The following is a 14,678-nucleotide window of genomic DNA, read 5'->3' as shown; positions in this document are numbered from 1 at the left end:
TAATGGTGTGGGACCTTGATGGCTTCTAACCTCATCAGCAACTAAACTAGAGCTCATATTTTTGGGGGAGTTTACTGAAAGTTTAGGATAGGACTAGATTTAATAGCAATAGGATAAATATCAACATCTTTATAGCTTTTTACTATTTTCTCTGTTTATTGAAATTTATCTCATATGCAATAGAGCACACAGTACGACGGAGTTTTACATGTGTACATATCTTTGTAGGGTGAATTCTAAGATGACTCCCAATGATCCATGCCCTTATATAAACCCGTCCCTTCAATTATATGACAAAGTTGACTTTAAAAAAAGATAGATTGGGCTTCCCTGGTGGCGCAGTGGTTGAGAGTCCGCCTGCCGATGCAGGGGACGCGGGTTCGTGCCCCGGTCCGGGAGGATCCCACATGCTGTGGAGCGGCTGGGCCCGTGAGCCATGGCCGCTGAGCCTGCGCGTCCGGAGTCTGAGCTCCTTAACGGGAGAGGCCACAACAGTGAGAGGCCCACGTACCACAAAAAAAAAAAAAAAAAAAAGATTTTCGTGGGTGGATCTGACCTAACCAGATAAGTCCTTAACAGGGACCAGGTTCTTCCAGAAGAAAGAGATTGAAAGTGTGAAAAGGATTCCATGTGAGGGAGATACTTCATTGCTGGCTTTCAAGATGAAGGAGGCCATGGGGCAGGGAATGTAGGCAGCTTCTAGGAGCTGAAGGGCATTCCCTGGCTGACGACCAGCAAGGAAATGAGAAACTCAATCTTATAACCACAAGGAACTGAATTTGGCTAACAACTTGAACGAACTTGGAAGCAGATTTTTCTCCAGAGCCTTCAGAAAGGAACACAGCCCTGCTAACATCCTGATTTCCACCTGTGAGATCCTGAGCAGAGAACCTAGCCATGCCACGTGCAGATTCCTGACGTGCAGAACTGTGGGAAAATAAATGCCCCTTGTTTTTAAGCCGTTAAGTTTGTGGTGATTTGTTACACAGCAATAGAAAACTAATTAACTACCACCCAGATCAAGATATAGAATGTTTACAGTGTATAGAATATTTCCAGCATTCCAGTATGGCCCCTTATTGTGACAACTGCACTTTCACACTATTACAGTATCGAATTTTCACAACAGCCCTTCAGAATAACTAGTAGTTTGTCCGTTTTACAGATAATGAAACCAAGGTCCAGGTCCAATTAACTTAGGAAATCAAAGGACTCACATCCTACACATAACATCCAGCAAACTGATATCATTTGGGGAAAGGAAGCCCACAGCCATTTCAATAATAAATGTAGGTCTCTGTAAATGGTCCCATCTCTGCTACCTCCTGTCTCTTCAACTCTGAGAAACGTTGGCAAGTCACTCTGACTTGCTTTCTTTACCTCTAAAAGATATTTGGACTAGCTATTCTCTGAGGTCCCTTTCAACATTCTCTGAATCTACAGGTATTTCTACCTCACATAGCATTTTTATCTTTCCTTTGTAAAATGCATAGTTTTAGGGGACTAAAATAGAATGGAAAAAAATCAATTTCCCAAGGTTTTGTGGGGGGAAACTCAAACCAGTATGGTGGCTGAGTAGCTAGGACCTCCTCACATTCCCAGCACTGGACGGGGCATGCCCAGAGCTTGGCACGCTATCCTTACTCCTTACCTCCCCGAGGTGGTGCCCGGGCACTCCTGTGCTCATGTTCCCTGGCCAGGGAATTGTTTGCCTCGATTTCTTCTCTGACTTGTCTTTCCTTCCCCTCATGAACCACGTTCTCCCTTTGGTCAGCCTTTCACTGTTCTTCTAACTCCATGCCAGAAAATTAAGGGACCTGTGTTCACACCTCCAACCCTTAATTCACACAGTATCCCTCTCGTCCAGCTCTTTCTAGATCATTTAGGAAAATTTATCTCTGCCTTTTTCGCTCTCGTTTTGTCACATTTGTGGTCCAAATAGCCCTTATTATGGCTAATGAATGATATGGGATGATGCCCTTTGGAGGAAAATGTAAGCTGTCGGCTTTTAAAGAGAAGCCAGGACATTTTATTTTATTTTATTTTATTTATTTATTTATTTATTTATTTATTAAGCCAGGACATTTTAGAGAAGCAGGGACCTTACTTGCAAATAATCAAAACTGTCCCTCCTGATTTTGCATAAAGATCTTTATATCTGCTCTTACAATCGCCTGCCTGTAAACTTCCTTCACCATCAATGTTCAAGACAACCATAAAATTGAGTAATAACTCATTTTTGTTTTTTAATTATTTTCATTCCACTTGTACAGTACATTAAGAATTATATTATTGATTTAAGGGGCTTTCATATCTCAGATATCTTATGTGAAAATGCATTCTGAGCTCCAAGCAACACTGACTTTTTAAACAACTTCAGACTGCTTGAAATCATATTAGTCAGGAAATGTTTTTGTCCCAGTTGACCATAAGAGGGCAATGTAGGTAAACACATTTCACTTTAAAAATATGTTCTGTTATCTAGCGCTGCATGTTTAAAGAATTAATGTCAGGTTCAGTAATTGATTTGCTTTGCTTGACTTAACTCTGATAGTAAATATAATTAACATTTGAATGGAAATGGTAATTGTTTCCTGTATGATATACCCGTTTCTTTATGACCCTTATTTGACAGTAGACTCAGCTACTGAGTCTACAGACTTAACTGTGGTAAATATTGTGACTTCAAAATCACTTTTAATTCCCATTCCAGTAAATGTTTTCTTTATGCCCCAGGTGTCTGCTCAGGAGCTCTCTGGCCTGTGCAGCCTTGATGTGATGATACAGTGAGGAGCTCTGGGCAAGGTGTGGTGACATGGTAAAGCCACACTTGGTAGCATGTTGAGAAATTGCTTTTGAATAAGCCAAGCGAGTGTTTACCCTAACCCTCATTTTTCTTTGATAATCACATTGGCCAAAAGAGCATTTACAATTCTGTGTACTTTTCAATTTAGACCCTGAACCTGCAAAGCATTAGCAGATACCTAAGAAAAAAGATTAAGTATGCACTGTCAAATAGGGCATCTTCTTTGAAGGGAGTAAAACCAAAATAATTTTTTTCTTTTTTTTTCTTTTTTAACACCTTTATTGGATTATAATTGCTTTACAACGGTGTGTTTCTGCTTTATAACAAAGTGAATCAGCTAAACATATACATATATCCGCATATCTCGTCCCTCTTGCGTCTCCCTCCCACCCTCCCTATCCACCCCTCTAGGTGGTCACAAAGCACCGAGCTGATCTCCCTATTTCCCAATAGCTATCTGTTTTACATTTGGTAGTATATATAAGTCCATGCCACTCTCTCACTTTGTCTCAGCTTACTCTTCCCCCTCCCAGTGTCTGCAAGGCCATTCTCTGCGTCTGTGTCTTTATTCCTGTCCTGCCCCTACGTTCTTCAGAACCTTTTTTTTTTAGAATCCATACATATGTGTTATATATGCGGTATTTGTTTTTCTCTTTCTGACTTAATTCACTATGTATGACAGACTCTAGGTCCATCCACCTCACTACACATAACTCAATTTTGTTTCTTTGTATGGCTGAGTAATACTCCATTGTATATATGTGCCACATCTTTTTTATCCATTCATCTGTCGAGGGACACTTAGGTTGCTTCCATGTCCTGGCTATTGTAAATAGAGCTGCAATGAACATTGTGGTACATGACTCTGTGAATTATGGTTTTCTCGGGGTATATGCCCCAGTAGTGGGATTGCTGGGTCATATGGTAGTTCAATTTTTAGTTTTTTAAGGAACCTCCGTACTGTTCTCCATAGTGGCTGTATCAATTTACATTCCCACCAACAGTGCAAGAGGGTCCCCTTTTCTCCACACCCTCTCCAGCATTTATTGTTTGTAGATTTTTTGATGATGGCCATTCTCACTGGTGTGAGGTGATACCTCCTTGCAGTTTTGATTTGCATTTTTCTAATGATTAGTGATGTTGAGCATTCTTTCATGAGTTTGTTGGCAATCTGTATACCTTCTTTGGAAAAATGTCTATTTAGGTCTTCTACAAATTTTTGATTGGGTTTTTTGTTTTTCTAATATTGAGCTGCATGAGCTGTTTATATATTTTGGAGATTAATCCTTTGTCAGTTGTTTCATTTGCAAATATTTTCTCCCATTCAGAGGGCTGTCTTTTCGTCTTGTTTATAGTTTCCTTTGCTATGCAAAAGCTTTTAAGTTTCATTAGGTCCCACTTGTTTATTTTTGTTTTTATTTCCATTTCTCTAGGAGGTGGGTCAAAATGGATTTTGCTGTGATTTATGTCATAGAGTCTTCTGCCTATGTTTTCTTCTAAGAGTTTTATAGTGTCTGGCCTACATTTAGGTCTTTAATCCATTTTGAGTTTATTTTTGTGTATGGTGTTAGGGAGTGTTCTAGTTTCATTCTTTTACATATAGCTGTCCAGTTTTCCCAGCACCACTTATTGAAGAGGCTGTCTTTTCTCCTTTGTATATTTTTGCCTCATTTATCAAAGATAAGGTGACCATATGTGCATGGGTTTATTTCTGGGCTTTCTATCCTGTCCCATTGATCTATATTTCTGTTTTTGTGCCAGTACCATATTGTCTAGATTACTGTAGCTTTGTAGTATAGTCTGAAGTCCAGGAGCCTGATTCCTCCAGCTCCATTTTTCTTTGTCAAGAGAAAAGAATTTGGCTATTTGGGATCTTTTGTGTTTCCATACAAATTGTGAAATCTGTTGTTCTAGTTCTGTGAAAAATGCCAATGGTAGTTTGATAGGGATTGCATTGAATCTGTAGATTGCTTTGGGTAGTAGAGTCATTTTCAAAATGTTGATTCTTCCAATCCAAGAACATGGTATATCTCTCCATATATTTGTATCATCTTTAATTTCTTTCCTTAGTGTCTTATAGTTTTCTGCATACAGGTCTTGTCTCCTTAGGTAGATTTATTCCTAAGTATTTTATTCTTTTTGTTGCAGTGGTAAATGGGAATGTTCCTTAATTTCTCTGTCAGATTTTTCATCCTTAGTATATAGGAATGCAAGAGATTTCTGTACATTAATTTTGTATCCTGCTGCTTTACCAAATTCATTGATTAGCTCTAGTCATTTTCTGGTAGCATCTTTAGGATTCTCTATGAATAGTATCATGTCATCTGCAGATAGGGACAGCTTTACTTCTTCTTTTCCGATTTGGATTCCTTTTATTTCTTTTTCTTCTCTGATTGATGTGGCTAAAACTTCCAAAACTATGTTGAATAACAGTGGTGCGAGTGGACAGCCTTGTCTTGTTCCTGATCTTAGAGGAAATGGTTTCAGCTTTTCACCATTGAGAACAACGTTAGCTGTGGGTTCGTCATATATAGCCTTTATTATGTTGAGGTAAGTTCTCTCTATGTCTACTTTCTGGAGGGTTTTTATCGTAAATGGGTGTTTTTTTTTTTTTTTTTTTTTAAGATGTTGGGGGAAGGAGTTTAGTAATTTATTTATTTATTTTTTTGCTGTGTTGGGTCTTCGTTTCTGTGCGAGGGCTTTCTCTAATTGTGGCAAGTGGGGGCCACTCTTCATCGTGGTGCGCGGGCCTCCCACTGTCACGGCCTCTCTTGTGGAGCACAGGCTCCAGACGCGCAGGCTCAGTAGTTGTGACACACGGGCCTAGTTGCTCCGCGGCATGTGGGATCCTCCCGAACAGGGCTTGAACCCGTGTCCCCTGCATTATCAGGCAGATTCTCAACCACTGCGCCACCAGGGAAGCCCATGGGTGTTGAATTTTGTCCAAAGCTTTTTCTGCATCTGTTGAGATGATCATGTGGTTTTTCTCCTTCAATTTGTTAATATGGTTTATTTCATTGATTGATTGATTGATTGATTTTGGCTGCGTTGGATTTTCATTGCTGGGCATGGGCTTTCTCTAGTTGTGGTGAGCGGGGGCTACTCTTTGTTGTGGTGCACAGGCTTCTCATTGCAGCATTGGCTTCTCTTGTTGCAGAGCATGGGCTCTAGGTGTGTGGGCTTCAGTAGTTGTGGCACGCAGGCTCAGTAGTTGTGGCTCGCGGGCTCTAGAGTGCAGGCTCAGCAGTTGTGATGCACGGGCTTAGTTGCACCGCGGCATGTGGGATCTTCCTGGACCAGAGCTCAAACCTGTGTCCCCTGCATTGGCAGGCAGATTCTTAACCACTGCACCACCAGGAAAGTCCCTATCACATTGACTGATTTGCATATATTGAAGAATCCTTGCATTCCTGGGATAAATCCCACTTAGTCATGGTGTGTGATCCTTTTAATATGCTGTTGGGTTCTGTTTGCTAGTATTTTGTTGAGGAGTTTTGCATCTATGTTCATCAGTGATATTGGCCTGTAGTTTTCTTACTTTGTGACATCTTTGTTTGGTTTTGATATCAGGGTGATGGTGGCCTCATAGAATGAGTTTGGGAGTGTTCCTCCCTCTGCTATATTTTGGAAGAGTTTGAGAAGGACAGGTGTTAGCTCTTCTCTAAATATTTGATAGAATTCGCCTGTGTAGCCATCTCATCATGGGCTTTTGTTTGTTGGAAGATTTTAATCACAATCTCAATTTCAGTGCTTGTGATTGGTCTGTTTATATTTTCTATTTCTTCCTGGTTCAGTCTCAGAAGGTTGTGCTTTTTTAAGAATTTGTCCATTTCTTCCAGGTTATCCATTTTATTGGCATATAGTTGCTTGTAGTTATCTCTCATGATCCTTTGTATTTCTGCAGTGTCAGTTGTTACTTCTCCTTTTTCAATCCTAATTCTGTTGCTTTGAGTCTTCTCCCTTTTTTTCTTGATGAGTCTGGCTAATGGTTTATCAATTTTGTTTATCTTCTCAAAGAACCAGCTTTTACTTTTACTGATCTTTGCTATTCTTTCCTTCATATCTTTTTCATTTTTTTCTGATCTGACCTTTATGATTTCTTTCCTTCTGCTAACTTGGGTTTTTTTGTTGTTGTTGTTGTTCTGCTTTCTCTAATTGCTTTACGTGTAAAGTTAGGTTGTTTACTTGAGATGTTTCTTGTTTCTTGAGGTAGGATTGTATTGCTATAAACTTCCCTCTTAGAACTGGTTTTGCTGCATCCCATAGGTTTTGGGTCGTCATGTTTTGTCATTTGTTTCTAGGTATTTTTTGATTTCCTCTTTCATTTCTTCAGTGATCTCTTGGTTATTAAGTTGTGTACTGTTTAGGCTCCATGTGTTTGTACTTTTTACAGATTTTTTCCTGTAATTGATATGTAGTGTGATATTGTTGTGGTCAGAAAAGATACTTGGTACAATTTCAATTTTCTTAAATTTACCAAGGCTTGATTTGTGAGCCAGGATAGGATATGTCCTGGAGAATGTTCCATTAGCACTTGAAAAGAAAGTGTATTCTGTTGTTTTTGGATGGAATGTCCTCAAAATATCAATTAAGTCCATCTTGTTTAATGTATCATTTAAAGCTTGTGTTTCCTTATTTATTTTCATTTTGGATAATCTGTCCATTGGTGAAAGTGGAGTGTTAAAGCCCCCTAGTATGATTGTGTTACTGTCGCTTTCCCCTTTTATGGCTGTTAGCATTTGCCTTATGTATTGAGGTGCTCCTATGTTGGGTGCATAAATATTTACAATTGTTATATCTTCTTCTTGCATTGATCCCTTGATCATTATGTAGTGTCCTTCTTTGTCTCTTGTAATAGTCTTTATTTTAAAGTCTCTTTTGTCTGATATGAGAATTGCTACTCCAACTTTCTTTTTATTTCCATTTACATGGAATATCTTTTTCCAACCCCTCACTTTCATTCTGTATGTGTCCCTAGGTCTGAAGTGAGTCTCTTGTAGATAGTGTATATATGGGTCTTGTTTCTGTATCCATTCAGCCACTTCTATGTGTTTTGCTTGGAATATTTAATCCATTTACATTTAAGGTAATTATCGATATATATATTCCTATTACCATTGTCTTAATTGTTTTGGGTTTGTTATTGAAGGTCTTTTCCTTCTCTTGTGTTTCCTGCCTAGAGAAGTTCCTTTAGCATTTGTTGTAAAGCTGGTTTGGCGGTGCTGAATTTTCTTAGCTTTTGCTTGTTTGTAAAGGTTTTAATTTCTCTGTCGAATCTGAATGAGATCCTTGCTGGGTAGAGTAATCTTGGTTGTAGGTTTTTCCCTTACATCACTTTAAGTATGTCCTGCCACTCCCTTCTGCCTTGTAGAGTTTCAGCTGAAAGATCAGCTGTTAACCTTATGGGGATTCCCTTGTATGTTATTTGTTGTTTTTCCCTTGCTGCTTTTAATATTTTTTCTTTGTATTTAATTTTTGATAGTTTGATTAATATGTATCTTGGCATGTTTCTCCTTGGATTTATCCTGTATGGGACTCTCTATGCTTCCTGGAGTTGATCAACTATTTCCTTTCCCATATTAGGGAAGTTTTTAACTATAATCTCTTCAAATATTTTCTCAGTCCCTTTCTTTTTCTCTTCTTCTTCTGGGACCCCTATATTTCGAATGTTGGTGCGTTTACTGTTGTCCCAGAGGTCTCTAAGACTGTCCTCAATTCTTTTCATTGTTTTTTCTTTATTCTGCTCTGCAGTAGTTATTTACACTATTTTATCTTCCAGGTCACTTATGTGTTCTCCTGTGTCAGTTATTCTGCTGTTGATTCCTTCTAGAGAATTTTTAATTTCATTTATTGTGTTGTTCATCATTGTTTTTTTGCTCTTTAGTTCTTCTAGGTCCTTGTTAAACCTTTCTTGAATTTTCTCCATTCTATTTTCAAGACTTTGGATCATCTTTACTATCATTACTCTCAATTCTTTTTCAGGTAGACTGACTATTTCCTCTTTGTTTGTTTGGTCTGATGTGTTTTTAGCTTGCTCCTTCATCTGCTGTGTGTTTGTCTGTCTTCTCATTTTGCCTAACTTACTCTGTTTGGGGTCTCTTTTTCACAGGCTGTAAGTTCGTAGTTCCCGTTGTTTTTGGTGTGTTGGCCCGCCGTGGGTAAGATTGGTTCAGTACATTGTGTAGGATTCCTGGTGGAGGGGACTAGTGCCTGTGTTCTGGTGGTTGAAGCTGGATCTTGTCTTTCTCATGGGCAGGACTGTGTCCGGTGGTGTGTTTTGGGGTGTCTGTGACCTTATTATGATTTTAGGCAGCCTCTCTGCTAATGGGTGGGGTTGTGTTCCTGTCTTGCTAGTTGTTTGGCATAGGGTGTCCAGCACTGTAGCTTGCTGGTCGTTGAGTGGAGCTGGGTCTTAGCGTTGAGATGGAGATCTCTGGGAGAGCTCTCAGTGACTGATGATATTACGTGGGGCTGGGTGGTCTCTGGTGGACCAATGTCGTGAACTCGGCTCTCCCACCTCAGAGGCTCAGGCCTGACACCCAGCCGGAGCACTGAGAACTTGTGAGCTACACGGCTCAGAAGAAAAGGGAGAAAGAAAGAAAGAAAGAGAGAGAGAGAGGGAAAGGAAGGATGGATGGAAGAAAAAAGGAAGGAAGGAAGGAAGGAAGGAAGGAGGGAAGAATTAAAATAAAAAATTAAAAAGTAATTATTAAAAATAAAAAAATTAAAAAGTAATAAAAAAAACGAAAGAAAGAAGGGAGCAACCAAACCAAAAAACAAATCCACCAATGATGATAAGTGCTAAAAATTATACTAAAAAAAAAAACAACAGAAAAATGGACAGAACTCTAGGACAAATGGTAAAAGCAAAGCTATACAGGCAGAATCACACAAAGAAGCATACATACACACTCACAAAAAGAGAAAAAGGAAAAAAATATATATCTATATATTAAAAAAAAAAGAGGAAGAGAGCAATCAAATCAATCAATAAATCTACCAATAATAATAATCTCTAAATACTAAACTAAGATAAACATAAAGCCAGAAACAAATTAGATGCAGAAAGCAAACCCCTAGTCTACAGTTGCTCCCGGAGTCCACCACCTCAATTTTGGGATGATTTGTTGTCTGTTCAGGTATTCCAGAGATGCAGGGTACATCACGTTGATTGTGGAGATTTAATCCGCTGCTTCTGAGGCTGCTGGGAGAGATTTCCGTTTCTCTTCTTTGTACACACAGCTCCTGGGTCCAGCTTTGGATTTGGCTCCACCTGTGCATGTACGTCACCTGAGGGCGTCTGTTCTTCGTTCAGACAGGACAGAGTTAAAGGAGCAGCTGATTAGGGGGCTCTGGCTCACTCAGGCCGGGGGGAGGGAGGGGTACAGAATGCGGGGTGAACCTGCAGCGGCAGAGGCTGGCGTGACATTGCACCAGCCTGAGGTGTGCCGTGCGTTCTCCCGGGGCACTTGTCCCTGGATCACGGGACCCTGGCAGTGATGGGCTGCACAGGCTCCCCAGAGGGGAGGTGTGGATAGTGACCTGTGCTCGCACACAGGCTTCTTGGTGGCGGCAGCAGCAGCCTTAGCGTCTCATGCCCGTCTCTGGGGTCCGCGCTGAGAGCCGTGGCTCACGGCCATCTCTGGAGCTCGTTTAGGTGATGCTCTGAATCCCCTCTCCTCGCGCACCCCAAACAATGGTCTCTTGCCCCTTAGGCAGTTCTAGACTTTTTCCTGGACTCCCTCCCAGCTAGCTGGGGTGCAGTAGGTCCCTTCAGGCTGTCTTCACGCAGCCAACCCCAGCTCTCTCCCTGGGATCCGACCTCCGAAGCCCGAGCCTCAGCTCCCAGCCCCCGCCCGCCGCAGCGGGGGAGCAGACAAGCCTCTTGGGCTGGTGAGTGCCGGTTGGCACCGATCCTCTGTGCGGGAATCTCTCCGCTTTGCCTTCCGCACCCCTGTTGCTGCGCTCTCCTCCGCGGTTCTGTAGCTCCCCCCTCCGCCTCCCGCAGTCTCCGCCCGCGAAGGGCCTTCCTAGTGTGTGGAAACCTTGCCTCCTTCACAGCTCCCTCCCACTGGTGCAGGTCCCGTCCCTGTTCTTTTGCCTCTGTTTTTTATTTTTTCTTTTGCCCTACCCAGGTATGTGGGGAGTTTCTTGCCTTTTGGGAAGTCTGAGGTCTTCTGCCAGCGTTCAGTAGGTGTTCTGTAGGAGTGGTTCCACACGTAGATGTATTTCTGATGTATTTGTGGGGAGGAAGGTGATCTCCACGTCTTACTCCTCCGCCATCTTGAAGGTCTCTCCAAAATAATTTTTAGTATAGAGATAATATCAAGAAGTCAAAGAAGCTGAAAATAGTCACAAATAGGAGACTCACTTAAATTTAAATTTCTGAGTCATATTTAAATTTAAATTTCTGAGCATTTGGATTTTAAATTGTGGTTTAACAGGTGAGACTCTAAAATTACTGGAATATGATCAAGATTTCAACTTTGGGCTGTGTAGGGAGTGATATAAAATGATTGGTGGTTATTTGAAGATTGCAGGTTTGAATAATAAATGTTAGAAATGAATAAATGTACTCTTTCAGGAAAAAAGCCAAAAAGAAAGCTATCTATTAACATCTCTTTTTGAGAGATGATGTAACGCAGTGGTTAAGAGCGTGGGCTTGGGGGCTCACCGGCTTGGATTAGATCCTGGCTTTGCTACATTACTATCTCTGGATCAAGTTGCTTAAATGTTTTGAAAGGTAGGGATAATAGGACTACCTTAAAGGGTTATTGTGAACATCCCATGAGATAATAAATTTAATTGCTCAGAACGGTGTCTGGTGCAGAGTAAACCTGCAAGAAATATTAGGCATCCCTGTTGAAGCACGTAAAGCGTGCCATTTTTGCAGTGGCATTTTCTGAGGGAGGTGTTAGGGCAGAAAGGTGTTGAGTTTCTCTGAAAGGTATCCCGGCACTTGTGTTATCATGTGTAGCTAGGCTACAACCATGAGTACACACTGCTGATACAATTTGAATATTGTTCATTGTGCATAAAGACTTCTGAACCTTTTGTGTTGTGGGCAGTAAATCTTTAGAATGTGTGTCATTGGTTTGTTTTCTGTATTCAGTGGTGGTTTTCCGAGTTAATATTTGATTGTAGGACCCATGGATTGAAACTTTTCTTTTTAATGGGCTGAGAAACAGTGTGGACTAATATTATTATGCATATGTAAAATATGAATTTAAATTTTTACTTGCCTCACAGGCATTTGGATGAGAAGTTCTTCTCCTGTTCTGGGATAATGCTGGACAATGCTTACATCTACACATTTCCTTAGTTTTGGCCTGCCTTTATTTTTGGCTTTGAGAAAAACATGCGTAATCTGAGGGAATGATCAACGTCCCCTTTCCCCTTTGAGCGTGTCCACAAACACCCTCACACCCACTTCAGATCTTCCTATTTTTGTGCAAAGGAGAACTTTTTGTAGGAGGGGGGAAGTCTGGGATTTCTTTGAGATGTGATGGCAGGAAATGTTATCCGTAGCCAGCAAGCTAACAAACATAGGGGCATAATTGTGTTTCTTGGAACATTTTTTAGGTATGGTTTGTTGGAGGAGAATTTCAGAATATCTTTTTTTTTTTTTTTTTTCCAGAAACCAACAACCTAGAACTATCTCAAGGCTTAGGAACTTTTCCTTCTGGCTATTATTACAAAAATCAGTGGAGGCCCAGAAAGTTTAAGATGCGCCAGTTTAATGACCCTGACAACATTACAGAATGCTTACAGAGAAAAGTGGTGTATTTATTTGGTGACTCGACAATCAGGCAATGGTTTGAATACCTCACTACATTTGTTCCAGGTTGGTACTTTGCTTTTTGTTTCATAACTCTTTCCCATACATACAAAATTCAGCTTTGAAATAAGCAGACCCAGTCCGGTGCCTGAAGAAAGGCATCAGGTGAGGAAGCAGTTATTTCTCTGTAGGACTGAAGAGGTGTCCTAACCTTGGAGAGATGAGTGATAGTTTCTGATCAATGGTGGGGCTGTGACGCATCGATGAAAGCACTGGCTGCTTGTTGAAGTTCATACCACTCATGAGCTGTGTGACCCTGGACGAGTCTTCTACTTCTCAGGGCTTCACTTCTCCAAGTGTGAGCTGAGGCAGCAGGACACTATCACCTCACAGGTGTCTTTCACTTCTAGCATTCTGGGCTGTGAGATAGAAGTGAACATTTCCAGTTGTTTCTCTTCTAGTTCTGTTTGGTCCAACTCCAAGTCTATCATAGATTTAAGTGGAAGGAGGCAGCGAAACTGTCGTGCATTTTAATGCATTCATGCGGCAGAGCCATGCCTGCTCACCCCTTGGGCCGTCCATTGGTGTGACTCTGAGGTGGAGCTGCCTCCCAGCAAGGGAGATTCTGGTCAGTCCCAGTCTTCTTAGCTTCTTGGTCTCCCTGCTGGGCTCTGGGGAAGCTCTCCAGACTTGGAATAAAACCCCACTCATGGGAGGGCCATCCCTTATTCACAGTGGGCCTTTTCCTCTTCCTGGAAGTGGTGTGGATGGAGTGAGGAGGGATGGATTTGGGGCAGCAGGACTAAAGGCCCCACTTAGAGTTTAGAGAGCTGATGAATAGTTCTGTGGGAACTGGGTTTTTTTGTTTGTTTGTGTGTTTTAAATTTTTTTTTTAAACTTTTGAGTTTTGGAGTATAGCCGATTAACAATGTTGTGATAGTTTCAGGTGTACCGCAAAGCGACTCTGCCATACATATACATGTATCCATTCTCCCCCAAACTCCCTTCCCATCCGGGCTGCCACATAACATTGAGCAGAGGGAACTGTTTCTGATGGCTGTTTATGGACAGGGCTTTTCATAAAGCAACTTCCCACAGTTGGGAGTGGTTGTGTGTGATGTTTTTCTTTTTTCTCTTTTATTTGTTACATCAACTTAGTTTCAAATTTAATTTTTAGAAGGAAGGAAAGGAGGAAGTAGATATGACCCCCCAAAATAGAAAGTTAATTCCGGTTTTGATTTGCTTGCTTTTTTTTATTGAAACAGACATAGCAGAATTCTAGTTGATGAAGTGTAAGTTCAAAAGCAGGAGAAGGGAAATCATTTGTATGACATGATGCTAGGCATAGTTCGGTGTTGACCAGGCAGGGCCCTCCAGGAGCCTGCAGTTGCTTGATTCTTTTCTTTTTTTTAATAGATTTATTTTATTTATTTTTTTTGGGTGCGTTGGGTCTTCCGTTGCTGCATGTGGGCTTCCTCTAGTTGCAGTGAGTGGGGACTACTCTTTGTTGCGGTGCGAGGGCTTCTCATTGTGGTGGCTTCTCTTGTTGCAGAGCACAGGCTCTAGGCACATGGGCTTCAGTAGTTGTGGCACACGGGCTTCGGTAGTTGTGCTCGTGGGCTCTAGAGTGCAGGCTCAGTAGTTGTGGCGCACAGGCTTAGTTGCTCTGCGGCATGTGGGATCTTCCCGGACCAGGGCTCGAACCCGTGTCCCCTGCATCGGCAGGCGGATTCTTAACCACTCTGCCGCCAGGGAAGCCCCAGTTGCTTGATTCTTAAGTTCTAATGACGTAGCTTGGTATTTCCTTTCATAGCAATGATCACATTGTGTGTCTTGAGCATTTTCCACCCTACCCTTTGCAGACAGATCTTTACCCGATAAAGCCTTGTGTTGGGCTTGATCTTAATCAAAAGAAAGAATGGTTAATTGAGCTTCTATTCAATTTAAGGGGGGCCACATGCTAAGTAGTAATGAATTAGGTATGAGAATTTAGAAGAGGAGCCTGGGAACTCATGGAGAAAAAAGTGAAACCTTGACTTTAACCCTTAAGAGTAAATAATATGGGACAATTATAGTTTGATGGTACTTCTTCAG

The 14,678-nt window shown here is 41.2% G+C and overlaps 1 protein-coding gene across 4 annotated transcripts in view; it reads left to right on the top strand.

The window, feature by feature from the left end:
- The window catches only part of NXPE3 (neurexophilin and PC-esterase domain family member 3), a 53,339-nt gene that overhangs the window by 35,903 nt on the left and 2,758 nt on the right, over positions 1-14,678 (top strand). For 3 of the 4 annotated variants that reach the window (XM_079921227.1, XM_079921226.1, XM_079921225.1), the window contains one exon: positions 12,444-12,650. The exons of the other annotated variant lie outside the window; for it this stretch is intronic. In XM_079921227.1, coding sequence (XP_079777353.1) covers positions 12,444-12,650 — 207 coding nt within the window. The remainder of the gene's footprint in view (positions 1-12,443; positions 12,651-14,678) is intronic. 4 annotated transcript variants of the gene reach the window in all.

This window comes from Stenella coeruleoalba (assembly GCF_951394435.1).
Source record: "Stenella coeruleoalba genome assembly, chromosome: 5".
NCBI lineage: Eukaryota > Metazoa > Chordata > Mammalia > Artiodactyla > Delphinidae > Stenella > Stenella coeruleoalba.
This window is presented reverse-complemented; position numbering and strand designations above follow the sequence as displayed.